Source organism: Lissotriton helveticus, chromosome 6, assembly GCF_964261635.1.
Source record: "Lissotriton helveticus chromosome 6, aLisHel1.1, whole genome shotgun sequence".
Taxonomy (NCBI): Eukaryota; Metazoa; Chordata; class Amphibia; order Caudata; family Salamandridae; genus Lissotriton; species Lissotriton helveticus.
Genome location: NC_136067.1, coordinates 226,223,952 through 226,247,443, shown reverse-complemented (window position 1 = coordinate 226,247,443; position 23,492 = coordinate 226,223,952). Strand labels below are relative to the sequence as shown.

Sequence of the window (23,492 nt, the reverse complement as noted above, 5' to 3'; positions counted from 1 at the left end):
GGATATGGACAAGCTGGGGAGGATCATAGACGTCCTGCACATGGTTTGCATTTCTTCATTCAAGGCGCACTGTTCACCGCTGCCTTCTCCGTCGCCTTTTACAGGGCCTTCACGATATCAAAGTCTGTGGCGAGGATCGAACCAGACTCCCATTGGGGATCTGTAAGGGTATGCCCAGACATGGGTCCTGTGCTCACTACACCACTGGATTCAAGCTAGCCAGGCTAATGAAGGGTGATGCCCTGAAACCGGTCCCAGGATGCTTGTTTCCGAGCCAGGGAGGACCTGGCTTGGCAGTTCGGGCTGGACTGTTTCCACAAGGAACATGGTCAAGACTGATATGCATATGGCTGGGTCCAAACTAGGGTGGTGTAGTGAGCAAAATAATGATGGATTGACCTCATATCCTGGTGACTGGGGGTGAATGTTAGCATTGTCCAGCATTCCGCCCATCAATTGTTTTTTTGCAAATTTCACCCCAAGTGGGAAGGGTATGCCTAGACGTGGGTCCCGAGCTCACTACACCACTTAATTCAAGCTAGCTTGGCTGATGAAGGGTGATGCCCTGAAACCGGTCCCAGGATGCTTGTTTCTGGTCCAGGGCCGACCTGGCTTGGCAGTTTGGGCTGGATTGTTCCCACAAGTAACAGGGTCAAGACTGATTTGCATATGGCTGGGTCCAAACTGGGGTGGTGTAGTGAGCAAATGATGGATTTAACCCAGATCCTTGTGACTAGGGGTGAATGTTTGCGTTGTTCAGCATTCCGTCCATCAATTACTTCTTTTGGGGATCTGGCTGTGACATATTCTGAGTGGGAGGAGTTTGAAGTTTTATTAATTTAGCACAGTTACTTAAAACCATTGCTATAAAAGACAGCATTAGCACATATATAAAAAAAATCAGCGTTAACACATTTGTTATGTTTAGGATAAAAGGAAGAAACAGAGACACAAAGCTGAGAAACAGCTCACAGAGCTTAGTGTCCGTTATGCTTCTAAGAAAAACAGTCTTGTAATTGGCGATATAAACATTTGGGTGGGAGGAGATCTGGTGGTAAAAACACTGTGCTCTAAGACTGACCAATTGGGAAGGGACGAGTAAAGCATATTGAGAAAATTAGGGGGGCAAGCAGGATATCTGGTGACAGTGTTGCATGGCTACCTCCAGATATGTCCTTGGGGGGCAGCTACCTCCTTGCTCGTTCAAACCATTGGTGTCCTGCTGACAATTCCAATTCACCCAAGTCATGCGCAGGCCCCTTCAGGCAGCTCAGATCCATGCCAATTTTAGCTTGTATTCCTTTAGAATAGGGGCAGCTACATGTGTGGTGAGAGCAGGGCACAACCCAGAGGTGGTTAGGAGATTTGGTATGTGGAAATCAAATCAAAATAAAGCTCAACGTGTGACTCAACGTGATGCAGGAAGGGACGACTCCCGACACCTAAAGTAGTGTCTTTTTTTTCTCCTGTCAGTTCTGCATTAGGGGACATTACTCCCGCCAGTTTGTGGATGATTGGTCATTACTTTGTGCGGTGTGTATCACTTACAACGCAACTTTTACGTCGTAATGCTGTTACAACGCAGCTATTACAACGCAGGATCCATTACATCGGATGCCATTACAACGCATGGCATTACATAGCAGATGGTATTACAACGCATACCATTACATCGTAAGTATTGGTAAGTATATAATTTTTTTTAATTTTATTTAATATTATATAATTGATTTAATTATTATTAATTATAAATAAAAATAAATAAAAATATTTATTTATGTTTTTAAATATTATAAATTAAATTTATTAATTTAAGTAATTTTTTAAATAAGTATGAGTATAGGAGTATATGTTTTGGGGTACTGAGGTATATGTTTTGGGGTGTTTGGGTATTTTTAGGTTTTAGGGCAGGGTTTGGTTTTTGGGGTACAGGGGTGTTTTTAAGTTTTAGGGCAGGGTTTGAGTTTTGGGGTACAGGGGTGTTTTTAGGTTTTAGGGCAGGGTTAGGGTTTTGGGGTACAGGGGTGTTTTTAGGTTTTAGGGCAGGGTTTGAGTTTTGGGGTACAGGGGTGTTTTTAGGTTTTAGGGCAGGGTTTGGGTTTTGGGGTACAGGGGTGTTTTTAGGTTTTAGGGCAGGGTTTGGGTTTTGGGGTACAGGGGTGTTTTTAGGTTTTAGGGCAGGGTTTGGGTTTTGGGGTACAGGGGTGTTTTTAGGTTTTAGGGCACGGTTTGGGTTTTGGGGTACAGGGGTGTTTTTAGGTTTTAGGGCAGGGTTTGGGTTTTGGGGTACAGGGGTGTTTTTAGGTTTTAGGGCAGGGTTTGGGTTACACGGGTGTTTTTAGGTTTTAGGGCAGAGTTTGGGTTTTGGGGTACAGGGGTTTGTGTTTTGGGTTAATTAAATTATATTTACCATTTTTAAATTAATTAAAATATATTTAATAAATTAAATTAATTTTATTTCATTAATTACATTTTTAAATTAAATTAATTAAATTAAATACATTATTTCAATTAATTTAATTTAATATCAATTATAAAAATATGTACATTAAGTTAATTTTATTATTTTAATTAAATTAAATTATTCCCATTATTTATTAAAATTACATTTATTAAATAGATATTATTTTATTAAATTAAATTAATGGCTTTTTTAAAATGTATTTTATTTAAATTAATTAAATTAAATTAATTAAATTAACTTAATAACATTTTTAAAAAAAGGTATACTTACCTATACTTACGATGTAATGCCATGCGTTGTAATACCATCTGCTATGTAATGCCATGCGTTGTAATGGCATCCGATGTAATGGATCCCGCGTTGTAAAAATTCCGTTGTAACGGAATGCGATGTAAAAATCCGCGTTGTACTGACACCAATCCCTTTGTGCGTCAGGCACAAGCTAAATTTTAGCAGTCATTTCCGCAGGCGCCCAGCAGAGGCAGGTCTTCATTTCCACTGGGCCGGGATGGGAGGTCATCATCCAAATTACCTAACTCAACTGGTGGAGGAGTTGACTTGCAGGGGCTTCTGCTGCTGGGGCTCATCATCACCCACATCGGTGGCAACAATTTCACAACCCTGTGCAGGAGTACAATTTTTGAGAACTTGCAGATTATAATTTCTTGGCTGGCCAAAAAATGCCCGGGCACAGACATTGCAAGGTTTCACATTATCCCCAGGAGGGCCTGGAGATTAAGTCAGTCATCTAGAAGCCTCAATAAGTCTGTGAAGCGTTTGTATAGCAGGATAAAAACAGTTTCCCACAGTTGCATTTGGGTAGAATCGGTGTTTCACAGGGATGGGTGAGAGCAATGATATCTTCATATAAAACCTGGTAGCTTTTGCTGTGCTGCATTTCTTGCATCCCCTGGTATCAGAGCATGATGGGAGACCTGGTCGGTTGGCGAACCGGCCAGGTCTGTGGCAAAAGAGTGGTTGTGTTTTTGCTACAGAACCAGTGTACAACCTTGGCATCTGGTATAAGTACAGGCGAATTCAGGAGGGAACTGGCCTTAAGCATATTTCCCAACTCGGGCAGGGGTACAGATTCTCAAAAGAAGGGCTATCTGCAGCAAGTGTCCATAGCCTTTGCGATGGAGTGAAGAATTAGGTGATGAACTTACTGATGACCAATGGGAGTTTTGTTGCCTTCAGACTGAGCGAGTGTCGGCCAGTAGCCGATAGCGCATTATACATTACAAATACCTCCACAGGTTGTATTACACACCAGCCAAAATGCACCGGTTTCAGCTGCGGGACTCGGATGCCTGCGAAAGGTGCCATGCGACCAACGCTGATATGCTACACCTTGCTTGGAGCTGTCCCACGGTTCGCGCCTATTGGGAGCAGGTCTTTCAGGCTCTGCATCAGATGACTGAGATACAACTGGACACTACTCCGCTGATGGCATTACTTGGCTATGTTCTGCCTATTCCGTCCCCCATATCGTAAATATGTAGCGTTAGCATTATTGATGGCTAAGGGACGGGTGGCATGCCGCTGGGGCAGAGGGAGGGCACCTAAGTTTAAGGAGTGGCTGGATGACACGATCTATTGCCAGGATCAGTTATCCAATTATGCTGAATTGTTACCTGCATCCTCGCGACCTCAAGATATTTGGTCACCGCTGACATCCTACCCAAGTGCCAGATCGGCAGACACTGATGCAGTGACCTTGGCAGACAGCCCTTTGTAATTACCTACCTCTCTATACATGTCTCAACAGCACTGACGATGTTACTACTCCACACTCCCAGATAAGGCGCCGGGAACTTATTTGCATTGTAACTTTCAATAGATGCTGATCAGACCCCCCCCGACCCCCACCCCCGAGACAATTCTATGCTCTTCTGCTTTAATTCTTGTTGTTCTTTCTACCCCAAAATATCTGATTTCTTCACAGAAGAAGGCGCTAGTCACTCCAGAATGTGGGCAGAAAAATTAGATCACATCTAGGTATTTATAAAAAAGTAAAATGAGTGACAGCAAAAAAACTGCTAATAATGATGAATTATCTTCTCAGTAAAATATTAAGGTGAAATTGTTGTTAAATGGTCCTTTTCACATTTCATACAGAAAAGTATTGGGATTTTGAATATCAAATGAGTAAAATGTCAAAACTAATTTTAGATCACTGAAAACGTATAACTTAAAAATTTGATTTTTCCAGAAATGTTTGTATTTGAATTGTTCCTGAAGAAAAAGTACCTCTAGTTGACTGATCATATCACCAACAGTATGTAGTGCATCATTTGTCAATAGTTAAGAAAACTAACCATAAGATGTGAATATGTGTAAAGTAAAGAAAGAAAGAAATTCTAAAGGGGATCCCAGTGAATGATAGTCTTAAAAGTATAATTGAATGGTTGCCCTACAATATAGGGAAAAGTGGTTCTGGTATGAATGGCCAGCTTGCTTGCCTGTTTGAATAACTAAATCCATCATAGCTGAGTTAACATAAACCAAAGCTGGCACAGTTAGAGCTGGTAACAGCCAAATGTGACAGATGCAAAGTCGGCTGCTGTTAGTGCTCAATCTGATACTAAGTGCTAAAGCAACATGTGCAGCTTTTTGCTTTTATTATATGCTGGCAGTCGTTTGCCAATTGTCAAGGATGTGGATAGCATGCCTGAGGTGAATAACGTGAGTTAGGAAGAACGATTCCTTGAGCATGAGGTTCAGGACCCATACCCAAAGTTCACGTTGGGGACAATAAACCCACATTTATCCCCATGGCTATCAAACAAGGAAGTAGAAACCTCCTTTAGAAAAAAGTTATTCAACAATATACACCCTTGCCTAAGTGGGTTGATGAGGTGTTCAAGAAGGCTCTTCAAATGCTGGATTGGTTACTGCATCCTTCCCTCTTAGCTAAGATGCAAGAGTGTCCCCTTGTGAGAGGGGAATACAAAGGAGAGAGCTTGCATGTTAACTTGGGGGCACAGACCAGGGTGTAAAATCTCCCATAACACTTCAAATGTGGTGAACCATGGCCTGAGTGAAGAGGTGAAGAGTGGTGAACTGGCTAACGTCAGGGAGCTCAGGGGCTGGTGGTTAACAACTATGCTGGAAGAACACGAAGGCAACAAAGGTTGATGGGCAGAGAGGAAGTCCTCCCAAGTGTGGACAGATTGTACTTCCTGAGTAGCAATGATTCAGTGACTTTACAGTGACTTTTGGAACATTAAAAGATGCTGCAGCTAACTTGCTTCCCAAGACTGTCATTATAGAAGTGTGAGGTAGGACCCAATGAAAAGAAACAGAGGCATGCATGTGCTGTCGGACACTATCAGGCATTAGAAATGGGAGCAATGGCCTCCTCTAGATTAAAATATTTTTAACAGATATATTAAGCTTGGAATGCCTCATGAACGGCAAGGAATTACTTACCCACAGGGGGAATAGTTGTGGTAGGAAGTGCGTGTCTCAAATACTCACAAAATAGTAAGTCCATGAAGATGCAACTGTCCATCCATAATAGATAAAATGAGGTCATTCTCAATCCTGTAGTACTGAATCTTTGTTGTTTTATTACTATTTTCGGACTTTTTAAGAAACGTTTAAATGCATGAAATGTTTAAGGGGCCATCTCCCACATTCAAACTCCATGCCCCTCTTCTGGACCACTTTGTTAGCATTGCAAAGAGCACAATCTAATCACTTGCCTTTTTACACATGTCTATTCTACCTAGCAACTAGGACAGGGACTCCAACATGACCCCACCACCCCAGTCTTGAAGAGACATGCATCCACCTATCTAACTTTGAACAAGATCTATGATGCATCATAAGGCTTTGGGCAACTCACAGCTAAGACACAGGACAAAAATTCTACAACACAGGCTCAACAGATGTTACACCTACAGCCTAGATCGGTTTGACATCCACCTTCACCTCCACACTAATAACCAGTCCTATGAACCAATTATCAGCTTTAGAAGTTGCCCTGAGCATAATTGGCATTCTATAAACAAATACAGAAGACAATGTGTTGACCATAATGCGTACTGAATATTAATTATTCGCTGTAGTACTATTCTTACAAGTTCATGATTACTTCTTTAAACTGTCAAAAAATTATATCACAAAATATAGTAAAAAGTAGGTACTCACCATTCTCATCCAAGTTGGCATAAAACCTTTATAGAGAGACATAAATCCTTCTCCACGAACAGCCTGAATCAAGCAATCAGTAGAAGATCTATACAGAAGCCCCCTATGAAAGACATGTAAAAATAAGTGAACACGCACAATGAATACCATGCAAGGTATGAATGTAATCAGAAGGCTAAACACATGCTACAAGTAGCTTGTGGCGGCTAGACTCATTCAATGAAATAAGCAAGGAGAAACTGCATTTAGAATTATGGTAGCCCCAATACTGGTATGATACAAATAATCAAGGAATATAATTGTGGAGGATGGAAGTCAAAAGTGAACATATTCAATAGCTCCACTATCAGTGTTCGCTGATCAACTTTTAAAGTGAGGGAGCATAACTACAGTATTTAAATTTGACTGAGCAAATGTAGGTTCAGGTGTTGTGAGTACTACTAAAATGTTCCAAAACATTTGTGGTGTGTCAGAAAACCTGTGCCTTTGTCAGGAATGTTGGATATGGTCATCAGAAGGAAAACATTAGAAAAAAGGTGGTAAAACAGTTGCTCAAGGCAATGTTTCCTAAAAGTGGGAAATGTGTGCATAGGCAAACGGCACGTGTGATATTAGCGTATAGACTAATATCATCTGAAATTCAATTTTAGGCACAAATGGGAATTTGCACCAAACTTAATTTCATCAATGCCCGTCTCCAGCATGGTGACCCCTGTAACATGTTGTTGCCTATTCCTAATAACTTTCAACACCACTTTATGGTGATTTTGATTAATGGCGAATACAATTCAACCTAACGATCTGCTTGCCAATTTTCCATATCTTTTAGTTTATCTGCACCCTTCCTATGCTCATCAACACACTCGAACAAGCATTTGCAAAGCCAATAGGTAGGACATTGCCACCTGCCTTTGGCAATTCCAATTTTGTACCGTCATGGTTTGTGCAAATCCTTATTGCTGGGAATGCAGCAAGGCCATCGTCTATCGAAAAAAAATCTTTGGCTAAAGGCAAAAATATTTTTGGGGTTTTAAAAAAGCACACATACACATAGTAGTCCCTAAGATGAAGGAGACTTTTTTGTGGGTGGGCGCGCTCCTTATGAATGGTCAAGCGCCGTGTATTATTGTTTATTTGACCTCTGAGGCGGAAAGCCGGAGGATTGTATTTTGCTTTGGGAACTTTTAAAACTTGTCATTTTCACTCGCACTGCTTTTAAAGTTGTTCTCACCTTAACTCAGCAGCGCCTGCCTTGCGCATTGAGCAGCCCTCCTGACCCCCCCTGACACAGCGGATTCGAGCGCTGACACAGGGGAAACACCCTAACCTCCATCGCGGCTCAAAGGCGAAGCCACGCCCATCTCGAGGCCACGCCCACTTGAAACAGTATATAAACGCTGATTGAAAGCGCCGTGTATTATTGTTTATTTGACCTCTGAGGCGGAAAGCCGGAGGATTGTATTTTGCTTTGGGAACTTTTAAAACTTGTCATTTTCACTCGCACTGCTTTTAAAGTTGTTCTCACCTTAACTCAGCAGCGCCTGCCTTGCGCATTGAGCAGCCCTCCTGACCCCCCCCGACACAGCGGATTCGAGCGCTGACACAGGGGAAACACCCTAACCTCCATCGCGGCTCGAAGGCGAAGCCACGCCCATCTGAGGCCACGCCCATCCTTTACCATACAAAATGTGTCGGCCATACCAGCGCAGCGGACGAGCGCAGCGGGAGCGCCTAAGGCAAGCCTGTCTGCGCCCGTCCGCGCACGGCCGGGCCCAGGGCCAGAACCCCTGCTGGACCAGGCTGCCCCCATGGTAAGCTATTCACGCCGGGACCTCCTCAGTCTCAGACCCAATATCGATATTACATGCAAGTATGTGCACAATCTCGAAGGACCATATACTTGCTGTACTAGCTGCCGCCCAGCCCAACTCAAACTCTCCAGTCGACCTGCTGTGCCCTCAGCTCTTAAATTGGCCACTTTGAACTGTCGCTCACTCCCTAGACATGCATTACTAATTAATCATCTAATAGAAGACCATGAGCTGGACATCCTGTTCCTCTCGGAAACATGGCTTACAGACCACTCGGACTCTGATGTTGTCCTAGCTACTCCCCCAGGCTTCATCGTTCAGTCCCAGCCCCGCCCTTCGGGCAGAGGAGGAGGCTTGGCGATCATTCACCGAGACCTTCAATTCACCATCCAGGTAGGACCGACCTACTCGCTATCAGGACTCCTAATTTATCGTCCCCCTGGCCATCCGGGCATCTTCTCTAGAGCACTCCTGGATATTATTGCATCTCAGGCCCACTCCACCACCAACTTTTCGATACTAGGGGACCTTAACATTCATTTCGACGACCCCCTAGATTCAGGGGCGGCCGATCTGATTGGAGAACTGGCGGCATATGGCCTTCACCTCTCAAACTCCGGAGCTACGCACACCAAAGGCCATCTGCTTGACCCGGTGTTCACTAATATCCTCACCCTTAAAGTCACAGAGTCCCTCCCCCTCCCATGGACTGACCACTTCATGGTCCCTTTCAGCCTTTCAGGAGCATTTAAGAAACTCCATAAACCCACCACCTACACTAGGGACAGAGCATGGGCCAGAATATCCACAGAGGATTGGGCCAGAACCTTGAACTTGACTACCCCGACCCCCTCGGAAGATCCGACCACTGCAGACAGTAAATTCAGGGAGTGGATTACCACGTCTCTGGACTCCATCCTCCCAATAAAAACCCGCGAGGATAAGAATGGGAAACTAGGATCTGCCCCTTGGTTCACTCCGGAACTCCGGACTCTCCGTAAACACTGCAAGAAAGCAGAACGGCTATGGAGGAAAGACTGGCAGCACGCCAGCAAAGATGCCTATCAGCGGTCGGTAAGAATATACAAATCTACCCTGAAGCTTGTGAAAGCCTCCCATTATGACACAAGAATTAAAAACTCCACTAACTCAGCAAGGGAATCTTTTCTCATCGTAAAAGAGTTATTGAAAAGACCTGTCCCACCCTCATCCAACACACCCCTGGCGGACAGAAGTAACGAGCTGGCAAACTATTTTAATGACAAAATCGCCCGCATCTTAAATTCTTTGCCCCCTCCCGGCCTATCAAACCACCTGGACAAGGAGGCATCCACCAATCACTCAGGAAGCAGCCCGCTTCCCCAGCTCACTAGCTTTAAGGTAGTAACAAGGAACGAGGTAGACACTACTATGGCCAAAATGAAAAGCGGATCTCCTCTAGATCCCGCCCCCATCAGATTCCTTAAAACTGTAGCACCGGTCATCGTGCCCACAATCACAGAGCTCATAAACATATCGCTCTCGCAAGGTTCGGTCCCCCCCAGCTGGAAAAGTGCAGTTGTTAAAGCACTCCTAAAGAAACCCCAGCTGGACCCAGCCGACATGGCGAACTATCGGCCAATGTCACTCCTCCCCTGTATTAGTAAAATGGCCGAGAAATTGGTCAATGGCCAGCTATCACAGTACCTAGAAGCCAACAACATCTTACGGCAGTCCCAGACCGGGTTTCGCCCGGGCCATGGCACGGACTCCGCCCTTCTCGCCGTCATCGAGGAGGCGAGGTGCATCCTGGATTCAGGAGGATCAGTGGCAGTGATCCTCCTGGATCTAAGCGCAGCCTTCGACACAGTCAACCATCGTGTCTTACTTCATCGGCTGGCTGCTGCAGGGATTACAGGTTCGGCGCTCAGCTGGATAGAGTCCTTCCTCTCAGAGCGCTCGTTCCAGGTGTGGGATGGCAATTTCCATTCTGCCACCCTCCCCCTCACGAGCGAGGTCCCTCAGGGGTCATCACTAAGCCCAACCCTATTTAACGCTTACATGGCCCCCTTGAAGATGTGGTTACCCCCTTTGGGATTAAAATAGTAAGCTACGCGGACGACACCCAATTAGTCGTCTCACTTTCCCAACTGGACAAACACCCGGACAATTTGCAAAACTGCCTTAAAAATATCCACAATTGGATGTGCGAGTCATCACTTAAATTAAATGGCTCAAAGACTGAAGTTATGCTTCTGGGCAAGCAATGGACCACCATCCCTACCTCGATCTGGCCAGATGTATTCGGGGAAATCCCCGCCCGAAACAAGAAATTAAGACCTTAGGAGTATGGCTAGAACCCGAGCTGTCGATGAAAACTCAAGCTATCAAGACAGCAGGGACCTGCTTTGGCCTAATGCGCTCCACTCGGAAGATCCTCCCTCTACTTCCGTCCCTATCCAGGAAACTCCTGGTCCAGGGCTTGGTGCTGGCGCGGCTGGACTACAGCAACATGGTATACCTGGGAGCCCCTGAAGCTACCATGGCTAAACTCCAGCGCACGCAGAACGCTGCTGCCCGGTTACTTTTAAATCTCCCGTCCAGAGTATCAGCCAAACCAGCAATTCAGGCTCTCCACTGGCTTCCAATACGCCAAAGGGTCGAATTTAAGGCCCTGTGCACTGCACACAAATTGCTTAATGGTTCTGGCCCTGCTATTCTGAGAGACATGGTTACGCCTTACAAGGCTCCCAGGTCCCTTCGCTCGGAGAATGAGAACCTGGCCAATGTCCCCAGACACAGGAAGACACGTACTGGCGGCCGTCGCTTTTCGGTTAAAGCATCCACCAGATGGAATGCACTCCCCCTCACCCTTCGGCTTGAACCCAACCATCTGATTTTTAGGAAAAAACTGAAAACGCTGCTGTTCCCGAAATAAAGTCCCTCCTTATTTGTCCTCTGGTCTCCATAAATATCATAGCGCGGGGATGCCCTCGGGTCACCAGGCGCTTTACAAATCACTAAAATAAAATAAATAAAAATAAAACATACTGTGACTCAAAGTGGAGTCAGCCAGGGGCTGAAGTGTGCTTAAAACCCCTTGCTGCCACAGATATGCTGTAAGAAGTCCACTAAGGTTGCCCATTACTGCATCGGCATTATAATGTTCCTTTAATAATTCTTACTTTAAATGTAGGACCAAACTTTCGTCTTGTCTCTTCTGGACACTACCTGAATGTATAATGTATGGTATTAGACTATAGGCAAATCTATCAACCCAGCAACCATTATGAGTTTCAGTTTCCTTAATGGGTGTTGATAAAGTAGTCACTAAGGTAACCACGCCCCTTTATTTTGAGGGCAGCAACTGCCCTAGAGGAGACAACCGAGCAACCAAAATACCCACACTAAAAAGATTAAGTTGCATAGGACGGCGGACGTCGGGGTCAAAGCAGTACTAATTAACGCTCGTTCATTGGTGAAGCACGGTGTCGAGTTAGCAGAGTTGATAGAGACTTATCAAGTAGATATTGCCTTTATAACGGAGACCTGGGCGGACGCAGCCTCTGACCCGGACCTTCATCTTGCACTCCCCACCCACTATAGAATGATTAGAGTTGACAGAAAGAACAAGAGGGGAGTGGGACTTGCTATTATCGCAAGAGAAGGATTGAGAATAACGGGAGGTATGAGCAACAGTTCGCCGGACTGTGAAACTCTGCCTTTCCAGATAAAAATTAATAATAATTATACTTTTAAAGGGCTTCTTTTATATCGCCCGCCAAAAGCCCAAGTCCCGTTGTTGGAAAATATCAGTCCGTTTTTAGAAGATAGTGTAAACAGTTCAGACTATACAGTCTTAGGTGATTTTAATTACCATCTGGAAAAGATAGATGACAACAACATTTCCACACTTATTGATGGAATGGCCAGCTTTTCCTTGAGACAGTTGGTTAAACAAGGAACTCACAAGGCAGGACATATACTAGATGGAATATTTACATCTAACAATAGGATAGAAGTGCTGGAAATCACCCCAGTGACTTGGTCAGATCACAAAGCCATTTTATTTATTATACGGGACACCCAGCAACTAATAACACCGCAAATTGCTCATGGCATAGTCACATATCAGGATTGGAGCAAAATTAATTCCACAAACTTTCAGACTCGGCTAGAAACCACTAAACCAAAGCGAGATCTAGGTGTTATCAATATGCTCAATAAGGTAAATTCCTGGATCAAAGCAGCGGTTGACCTAACTGTCCCTAAAAAGAGGCTACGATCAAAAAGGAAAAAGCCATCCGAGCCATGGTTCACTGATAAACTCAGAGAACAGAAAAAAGTATGTAGAAGATTTGAAAGACTTTGGAGAACCGACTACACAGAGGCAAGGAAAAGAGATTATGCTACTAGTTTATCTGATTATAAAAAAATGATTGTTAATGAGAAAAGTAACTATTTTACCCAAAAAATCCTAGAATCTAATAACTCCAGTAAGGAGCTTTTCAATACAGTGAAAAAATTAGCCAAACTTCCAGAGAACCTGCAAAAAATAGAAAACCTGAATTCTGCAATACACTTGGAGTCTTTTCTACCAACAAAGTGGAGGAAGTGTATAAAACCTTCAGGGATAGCATAAATAAACCAGTGGAGATAAAAACGCCGGGCTTCCACTCCTCAGTAAATGTTCCAACTTTCTCTTTTCTCCCACCAACAGATGAACAGAAAGTCCAATTAGTTAAGACAACAAAGGCAGGGGCTCCATCGGATCCATGCCCTCCAAACATTTTTCATCTATGTCCAGAGCTAATTAGTGAACAACTTAGACCAGTTTTCCAAGAAATAATTCAGTCAGGTATTTTCCCAGACTCATGGAAAAAGGCTTCGGTTCGGCCACTATTAAAGAAGACCAACATGGATCCAACAGAACCTAAAAGCTACAGGCCAATATCTAGGATTCCTTTCTGCGCCAAGGTGTTGGAAAAGTTAATTAACAGGCAGACCATGTCCTTTATCACAGAGGGTGAACTACTGGATGATTCCCAGTATAGGTTCAGGGAAAGCCATGGAACTGAGACGGCCAAGGTGATGGCTGTAGAAGAACTAAGGAAATCTCTGGATGAGGGAAAGAAGGCCGCCTTGATCCTATTAGATCTATCGGCGGCCTTCGACACGGTCAATCACCAAATTCTGATCGACAGACTAGTTTAACTGGGATTTCAAGACAGTGCCATTAAATTACTGACATCATTTTTAACGAATAGAACATTTTCGGTAGAAATCTTTTGAGCTGCAGCCTCAGGGCTCATCTCTGAGTCCCACTCTTTTTAACATTTATGTGACCCCGCTGGCAGAAATTATCAGACAATGCGGCTTCTCGGTTATATCATATGCCAATGATACACAGGTGGTGATCTCGGTATCAGAAAATGTTGAGGAGACGGCTGAGCGTTTCAATATCTGTATGTTGCAGATTAACTCCTGGATGCAGACGAATTGCCTCAAATTGAACAGCGATAAGACTGAGGTTCTTATACTGGGCAACAATACCCCTTCCTGGTCCCCAAAGTGGTGGCCGGTCGACCTGGGCGATTGCCCAGTACCAGTCTCTAAGGTCAGAAACCTGGGGGTCATATTTGACCAAAAACTGACCTTTCAAGGTCAAATTAGCAAACTTACCTCCACCTTTTGAGGTATCCTAAAAATCATCAGAAAGATCCTTCCATTTATCCCTATGGATGCTCTAAAAACGGTTGTAACAGCATTAGCTATATCACGGCTGGACTACGGAAACGCTCTATATGTAGGACTCCAAGCACAGCTCCTGCTCAGACTTCAACGGATGCAGAACGCAGCGGCAAGACTAATCTTAGACATCCCCAAACATGAACCAGTAACCAATCGACTGAAGGATCTCCACTGGCTGCCGGTGGGGAAGAGAATTATATTCAAGTCTCAGTGTCTTGCATTTAAGGCATTACAGGGGAAAGGACCCCTCTATCTTAGAACACATCTCAGGAAATATTTCCCTCGCAGAAACCTAAGATCAGCAGACGCATACTTATTTACTTATTGGTAGTTCCAAAATACAGGCAGCAACGCTGGGAGGGGGGGGAAGGAGTTTTCTCATTGGCACGGCTAAGGTTTGGAACTCCTTGCCCTTGCAGATTAAAAACAGTAACTCTTTGATGTTGTTCAGAAGTCAGCTGAAAACATGGCTGTTTAAAATCTAATTAGCCATACAAAGTAAAGTTTTAGTTGGTACTCTAGTTTCCAGGGTATTTCAGCGCCAAGACGCCCTTGGGCATACGTTGTGCTCTATAAAATGTCAAATCAAATCAAATAACAGAGAGAATCTAATAGGGCCCTATACCACACTCACCAGGCCACATCGTCTCCCAACCCTTACATAAAGCAATGCGCCAGCAGCTATATGGTCCTCTACAGCCTTCACACATTCACTTTGTTGTTGGGCATTCTCAACATATGCGGGAGACTGGAAGTGAAATATATGCATTAAAAAGCAATTGACAATGTAGAGCTTGAGAATCCCAGTATGTGGTCAGAAACGCATAGAAATTACCTATCATTCAATTTGTTACAGTGTGTGCGGTGTGTTGAGAGATGATGCTAATTTGTAATTTTGTTTAAAAGAACACAGCAAACAGAAAGTCCTGTGACTCACACCACACAGGGATGCACACATGAAATATATTGCATGACAAGTTATATGTCTATTGGCCTATTTTTAGAGAGACACATCTGAGATGACTGGGCTATTAGATATTTGCTACAATCATATAGGCAATCTGTGACCTGCTTAGAGGTCAAATATATAAAGCGGTTTTGCAGTCGCTAATAGTCCGATCGGCTAAATCAGGCCGTTTGCAAACGCAATAAGTTGTTTTCAGATGTACTAAAGGCATTCGCATTGCTAGTTTAGCTAACCAAATTAATTTTGAATTGCTCTTTTAGCGACTCCAAATAACGAGTTGCTTTTTTCAATTTGATATTACCAAATCATAATTTGAATGGGAAAAGCATTGACAAATTGCGACTAGTCATGGAATGCTCATTTGCACCTACTATTGGTAACTAGGTGAAATCTATTTAAAAAGCCCCAGAATACAGCAGTGTTTTCCACAATGGCTGCTTTGTACGTGTTTGGGATGAGGATACTAGCTGACTTGCAGAGGACAGGAGCCATATTTGGAGTCGAAGTTGCACTTATATTAGATTAAATTAATCCTCACCCTGAGAGAAACACACTCAGGAGCAAATCAATCCTCACTTATGTGCAGGTATTATGCTTACTGCACCACTTAGCCTCTGGGAGTTATCACGGTGTGACTGCTTCAGAAGGAGATGTTTCACGAAGTGCACTCTCCAGCTTTTTGAAAGCTTTTTTTGATGAAATGCTTTAAAATTAAGTATATACAATTTCCAACAACTGCACCGGAATTCCAGTTGATCAAGTTAAAATCTTTTCAAACAGCGCATTTTCCTCGTCATTGGATGTATTGAAAGAACTCTTGTTCAAATATGCCCTCCATCTCAAAATGAGTTTTTTTTATTTTTATTTTTTTAATAACTTTATTTTATTGATTTTTGAGCAGACAAAGGTACATTGAGTCAAGAAAAGATACCCAGTGGTCCTAATAGAACGCAGCTGGTACAATCAGTAACAGAAGCATCTAAACTCAGCATGCACATTCGGTGTCTCAGCTAGCAAAAACCCGGGAGAGAGGTGAAATATCTGCCCGAGGGCTATGAGTGCCGATGATGCGATAGCCATCAATATGCGCATCTCTCCTTGAAGCGCACCTGTCCGCAACCCCCCCCCAACCAGCCCCCCCAGCCCAACTCCCCCCCTTCCCACCCTGGAACCGGTGTGCCATGCGCCATGTAGGAACAATGGGTTACGCCTTTTGGGACCCAGCGCAGGAGTCGGAGCATCTGTGAGCCTAAGCAAACGCAGGTATTTGGGGCAAGTCACTTCATTAAATTATTGCGCCAGCAGCGAGAGAATCGGTCGCCATACCGTGTGGAAGGATGCTGTCGAGGCCGTGAGAATGGCTTGCATGCGCTCCATGCCAATAATGTACCATCATTTGTGCAGCCACCCAGTATGCGAGGGGCGGGTTTTAGTGCCCCAGAGAGATAAGATGTGGTGTACAGCTGCGCCCAGGGCTATCCCCATTTGTTTCCCACGTGCGAATTTAAGTGGAAAGGTGAGTGTGTTAGGCCGACCTAGGAGAGTGTAGGCGGGAAAGCGGGGGACCTGTTTCGAAGTAGGTGTCCACATCTTTAAGAACTTCCTCTCAAAACCCTTGCACCTCTCTACACTCCCAAAGTATGTGTGTCAGGATGCCTGTTTCTCCACAGTTTCTCCAATATTCAGGGCTACGGTCGGGATTAATTTTATGCAGTCGAGCTGGTATCAAATGCCAGTAAATGGCCACTTTGAACGCCGCTTCCCTTCAGCGAGAGGCTCCGTCCTAATTCTGCTTCCCAGTGGCGCTGACCAGCTGACCTGTCTTGTGGTGCAGGAGGGTGCAATATGGGGTACAATTCAGAGATCATTTTGCGATCTGAGTGCTTTGAGAGGAGCCATTTCTCGTAGGTCGTAAGCTTACGGCTAACCAAGGGGCGCACGTCGGATTGGAGCAGCCAGTGACGGAGCTGAAAATATTGAAACCGTTTGGGGTCTTTGATGTCATACCAGTCAGTCAATTCACAATAGGGGATGAAGCCCTGGAGATCAAAAAGGTGGCCCGCCGAGCGGCAAGGCGATGCACGCCACTGAGGGAAAGCTCGCGCCTCTGTGCCTGGGGGAAATTCGGGGTTGCCAAAAAGGGGAGTGAGAGGTGAGGGGAAGGAGGTGAGATTCCACTGCACAGCAACCGAGTCCCATACCCTCATCAATGAGTGGGTAATAGGAGATCTACTCAGGTACGAGGGGCGATCGGCTGGTTTCAGGAAAGGTACCTTCCACAAGGAGAAGCGGGCCAGGGCCCTATCCTGAAAGAGAAACCTCTTTTCGGAATCTGGTCTGCTTCATTCCACAAAATAGCGAAGTTGGGCCGCCTTGTAGTAGTTCATAAGATTAGGAATTCCTAAACCGCCCTCAGCGGGAGGACAGGAGGCCAAATTGCGACGAAGCCGCGGTCGTTTCCCGGCCCAAATAAAGTGTTGTATCTCGGACTGCAAGTGTAGCGCAGGGGGGGGGTGTAACCGGTATTGTCTGGAAGATATATAATATTTTAGGCAGTATAGACATTTTTACTGCAGCTACCCTACCCAGCAGCGACAAGGGATGCGTCCTCCATTGGCGCAGGGCAGTAGTCACTTGGGAGGTGAGATTGGTGTAGTTACTGATGAGTGTTGTGCCGGTAGACGGTGTTAGCAAGATCCCTAGGTATGGGATTTCGCCCTGTGCTCTCAATACCCCCAACTCCTTAAAAGCATCTACCGGGGCATCCTTGTGAAGGCCCAGGGGCAAGAGCATAGATTTCCCCACATTGACCTTAAAGCTGATACCTTGCCAAACTCCTCAAGCTCCCCAGAAAAGCTGGAATGGAGCGTTGAGGAGAGGTAAGCGTCGCCAAAATGTCCTCCGATTATAAACTGACTGTATGCTATTCCCCCCCCGAAGGGGATACCGGATATCTGGGGGTTGTCTCGGATCCGCTGTGCTAGGAGCTCAACGTATAGCGCAAAAAGCAGGAGAGATAGGAGGCACCCCTGCCAAATATCAAAGGGTTTAGAGCAAATTCCATTGACCCGTATTGTTGCCTTAGGTTTATCGTAACAACTCGCCACCCAGGCCCGAAAGCGATCTCCCACCCCGAAATGTGCTAGTGTCCTATCTAAGAACCCCCAGTCCACCCGATCAAATGCTTTCTCAGCATCGACCGAGAGCAACAGGGCATCAAGGCCACAATAATGGGCTTTATCGGGAAACAGCCGTTACATCGCAACTTTTACAACGCACTTCTATTACAACGCAACTTTTACAACGCTGGATCCATTACATCGCATGCCTTTACAACGCATGACATTACATAGCAGATGCTATTACAACGCATGCCATTACAACGTAAGTATAGGTAAGTATATAATTTTATTTTATATTTTATTTAACATTATTTAATTAATTTAATTAATATTAAAAATAAATAAATATATTATGTTTTTTTATATTGGGTTTGGGTTTTGGGGTACAGGGGTATTTTTAGGTTTCATGGTTGGGGTTGGGTTTTGGGGTACAGGGGTATTTTTAGGTTTCAGGGTTGGGTTTGGGTTTTGGGGTACAGGGGTATTTTTAGGTTTCAGGGTTGGGTTTGGGTTTTGGGGTACAGGGGTATTTTTAGGTTTCAGGGATGGGTTTGGGTTTTGGGGTACAGGGGTATTTTTAGGTTTCAGGGTTGGGTTTGGGTTTTGGGGTACAGGGGTATTTTTAGGTTTCAGGGATGGGTTTGGGTTTTGGGGTACAGGGGTATTTTTAGGTTTCAGGGATGGGTTTGGGTTTTGGGGTACATGGGTATTTTTAGGTTTCAGGGTTGGGTTTGGGTTTTGGGGTACAGGGGTATTTTTAGGTTTCAGGGTTGGGTTTGGGTTTTGGGGTACGGGGTATTTTTAGGTTTCAGGGTTGGGTTTGGGTTTTGGGGTACAGGGGTATTTTTAGGTTTCAGGGTTGGGTTTGGGTTTTGGGGTACAGGGATATTTTTAGGTTTCAGGGTTGGGTTTGGGTTTTGGGGTACAGGGGTATTTTAAGGTTTCAGGGTTGGGTTTGGGTTTTGGGGTACAGGGGTATTTTTAGGGTTCAGGGCTGGGTTTGGGTTTTGGAGTACAGTTTTTTTTTTTTAGGGTTTAGTTTTAAAATACAATCTTTTATTTTAATTAAAAAAATTAATTTTAATAATTTTATTATTTATTAAAAATAGTTCTTTATTATTAAAAGTTCTTTTAAAAATAAACTTAAAGTAATATATGCACTAAATAATTATTTAAAAATAATTTAATTTATTTAATTAATTAAATTTATATTAATTACATTTAAAAAAAAATAATATACTTACCTATACTTACATTGTAATGGCATGCGTTGTAATAGCATCTGCTATGTAATGTCATGCGTTGTAAAGGCATGCGATGTAATGGATCCTGCGTTGTAAAAAATGCGTTGTAACGGAGTGCGTTGTAATATTTCGCGTTGTAACGGCTTTATCTATTAAATGCATGATCCTCTTGGTATTATCGCTGCTTTGTCGATTAGGGATAAAGCCAGATTGGTCAGGTTCGATTATGCCGGGAAGGCGCGGGCCCAACCTGGCTGCTAGGACACCTGTAAATAACTTCAGATCGAGATTGAGGAGGGAGATCAGCCGATATGCCGCGCATTGGATGGGATCCTTCCCCGGTTTGGGAAGAACAACGACGTCTGCTTCCAACATCTCTGCCGGAATCGTTCCTGGGCCCTGAAAAGAGTTGAAAAAGCGCGTCAAGACAAGCGCTAAGGATTGGCAAAAGGTCTTATAGAAACCAGAGGAAAAAACGTCCGGGCCATGTGATTTCAACGGTTTACGGCGCGATATCGCGCAAATCACCTCCTCCACCCTAATGGGAGCATCGAGCGCCGCCGCCCCGAAGCGTTAAGAGCTGTAGTTGCAGCCCGACTAAGGTATCCCTCGCCTGCGTCATCAATAGTGGGGTCCCTGCTGTATAAGGAGGCATAGAAAGTACGGAAGGCCTCAGCAATCTGCTCATCGCTTTCGACCCGATCCCCGTTTGAGGTATGGACAGCCGCAATTCTGGAGCGCTCAGTGCGCGCACGGAGTTAGCTCGCGAGGAGCTTCCCCGTCCTATCACCTCCTATATAATAGGAGTGCTTAAGCTGGAGAGCGGCATACTCAGCTCTATTGAGATCCAAACTGGCCAAATGTGCTCTGGCTGCTTGGAGTTACAGCCACATGTGTGGGGCCCCGGTCTGTCTGTGAACACGCTCGAGTTCCAGCACCTTGGGCGCCAACTCCTCTCTTCTCCCTACGCGCGCGGTTGTCAGCCGCGGAGATCGCGATAAGCTCCCCCCCTCACTACCACCTTGAGAGCCCCCCAGAGGGTCATCAGCGGTGTCATTGGATGCCAAATAGTCCATCAGACACTTTTGCACTTGCCGGCAGGTGTCCGGCCACTGCGACAGAGATTCCCGCAGCCGGCATTTCCCTCTCTCTTTGCCCGTGGAGCGCAAGTCGAGAGTCAACTCTACTGCTTCATGATCGAACAATGCCGCTGGGGTAATTTTAACCGAACGGACTAGGGCATTAAGTTCGGAGGACCCTAAAAAGTGATCGAGGCGAGCATAGGTGTGGTGTACATGGGAATAAAAGGAGTATTGCGTGCTAAGGGGGTGAGCTACCCTCCAGATATCTACCAGTCCTCTAGCTCGGAGCCATTCTGCCCCTACCTTGAAAATCGCCCCTGTAGCTCCGTGCCTATGACCTGACATGTCCTGTCCTGTCATTCTCTGGATCCATAACTATGTTAAGATCCCCCCTAGTAAGATCCATTTGTCTTGATGACGGATGTCTGAAATTGAATTGGTAAGAAATGGCTCCAGGCCAGAATTAGGGGCATATATAGAACCTATGACTACAGAGGTGTCACCTACCCAAAACCTGTACGCCAACAGTCGTCCCTTCGTTTCTGCTACTTTATCCCCCAACCCTGCCTCGAAAGTGCCTTGCAAGCAGTATGGCCACCCCCCCCCCTTCTTACCCAGCATAGAGGAATACAATTGGTGGGGAAAGGCTCAGGACCTCATTCTATGCAAGTCTTTGGGTAGCAAATGTGTCTCCTGCAATAATCAGATAGAGGCCCCCGAATTCCCTAGGTAGCTCAGAATCGCACGTCTCTTAATGGCGTTGTTTAACCCCTTCACATTAAGTGTTAAGACTTGGGTCATGAGAAAAGACTTAGAAATGGTGCTGTACTACAGTGTCTCATTGTCATAAGCATAAGCTCCTGGGCGCATAAAAAACCTAATACACATCTATCCCGAAGAATGCACACCGGTTCCACCCACCCCATACCCAGCCCCCCCCCCATCCTAGTCCCAATCCTCACCCCGCCCTAACCCCAACAATCCCTCCCCCAATCTCAAAAATTGTCCAGCATCCGCAGCCTGAGCTGCAGTCCCTCAGTCCTCAAGAAATAAAGTGGTCATGTTACCAGGGCGACCCCGGCTCCCCGCCCCCAGGTATTCCAATAACTCATGCGTCTGTAGTCCCCGTTGTCAGGTTAGAGAGAGTCGGGGCCGCGGTGTCCCGGGAAACAGCTTCCAAAGCTGAGACTCTCTCAGCGTTCATTGTAGCTTGGTCTGGTTTTGCTGCGGAGCTAGGCGAGCAGTGACGCTTTATTGTCTGCCATTCGTCCCTCAGTGACCTCGGCTAAGACTTTGGTGAGGGATCCGGACCCTTTTGGGCAAGGCCCAAAAGCTCGTTAGCCTCCTGGAGGGACCGGAGTTGCTGGAGCATGCCGTTCCGTTTGAAAATTATGCGAAAGGGATGGCCTCAAGAGTAGGCCACCCCCTTGGATTTAAGGAAAGCGGTCACTTTTCTGGAGAGTGATGAAGGCCAAATCCTGATAGAGGGCCAAATCCTGATAGAGGGCGATGGCGTGACCCTGGTAAGTGATCGGTTGTTTCGAACGGGCCTCTCTAAGAACACGCTCTTTGAGGGGAAAATCGGGCAGGAAGGCCAAGATGTCGGGTGTAGGGGCCGGGGCTTTTCTCCCTAAGCCCACACGGTGGGCTCGGTCAATGCGAACCTCAAAGTCCTGATCAAACCCCAGTATGTCTCTGAAGAGGCCTTGAAGGTAATCCGTGACATCTTTCCCCTCGGCCTGCAATGGAACACCTCTCACCCGAATGTTGTTCCTTCGGGACCTATTTTTGAGGTCTTCGGCATGAGCTTGCAGGACCACCTGTTGATCCTAAAGGCGGAGTACCTCCTGTTGCAGATGTTCAATTTCCTCCGACTTAGATCGATCCTCCTGCTCCACTGTGGCCACACGTTCCCCCAGCGCATCTACATCCTGTCGTATTTCGTGGACCTCTGCTGCCACCTCCTGTTATAAGGTTTGAAAATCTTCTCAGAGGGTGTTAAAGAGTCTCCAGAAAAGACCTGGTGATGGGCCCTTAGCCCTCGGCCTGTCCGGTGTCGACGATGCTAGTTGGCCCCTCTCACCTGGCGTCGACCCCTTGGTGAGCATGTCCTTCAATGTGCGGTCCCTCTTCTTCCTCACGGACGCCATGTCAGGGACAATGCAACGGGGCGCTCCCAATTGGAAATGCTCCCTAGGTACCTAAGTAAGTCCACCGGCTCACAGCCTTGAGGGCAAATGCGAACAACGTCTGGCCTTGCGAGGAACAGGAGGGCGGGTCAGCTGGAGGGCATCCCCCCTCACAGATAGCGCAGCGTTGTTTAAGATGGTGTTCCGCACCAGAGGTCCCCCAGAACAAGGGACCAAAGAGCATCATCCACACACAAGGACCAGCGCTGTGCCAGGCAGACCTTCGAGCCCCGACCTCCAACTTTCACGGTCTGTAGTGTCCCACTCCAGCCAGGTGACGCCTCCACCGAGAATGAGACTCCTTCCACGAGGAGATGAGCTCAGCCGGGCCCACTCGAAAGCCGCGTCCATGGAGGAACGCCGCCAAGATAGGAGCTCGCAATCCTCCAATTCCCTGCTGCAGTCCCCGGGACTTGTGGCGGAAAGTTAGATACCGCTGTGGATCCCGGGGGCCCTTTAGTGTGTCAGCAGGCCCCACCTGCGTTGGTCAGGGCACCTTCGAGCGGACCGAGGCCAGCAGCCTGCAGTGCAGGCCGCAGATCCGTGCACTCGCTTTCGGCAACGTCGGGGGTGGGTTGTGCTCAATCTGTGCTCCCTCCCTCTGAGGACACGGCACTCACTGTTCTCGGGTTTTCCGTCCGGAGGGGGGCCTGCGTCTGTAGTCTGTGGGGGTGTGAGGGATGTCTGATAAGGGCCAGCTGTCCCCCTAGACTCAGGCTTACTCCCGG

At 45.9% G+C, this 23,492-nt stretch overlaps 1 protein-coding gene across 1 annotated transcript in view; it reads right to left on the bottom strand.

Moving 5' to 3' along the window:
* SLC25A27 (solute carrier family 25 member 27) overlaps nucleotides 1-23,492 on the bottom strand; it is a 222,540-nt gene that overhangs the window by 3,376 nt on the left and 195,672 nt on the right. The window contains exon 8 of the mRNA XM_078647653.1: nucleotides 6,620-6,722. Within this exon, the coding sequence (XP_078503779.1) occupies nucleotides 6,620-6,722 (103 nt within the window). The remainder of the gene's footprint in view (nucleotides 1-6,619; nucleotides 6,723-23,492) is intronic.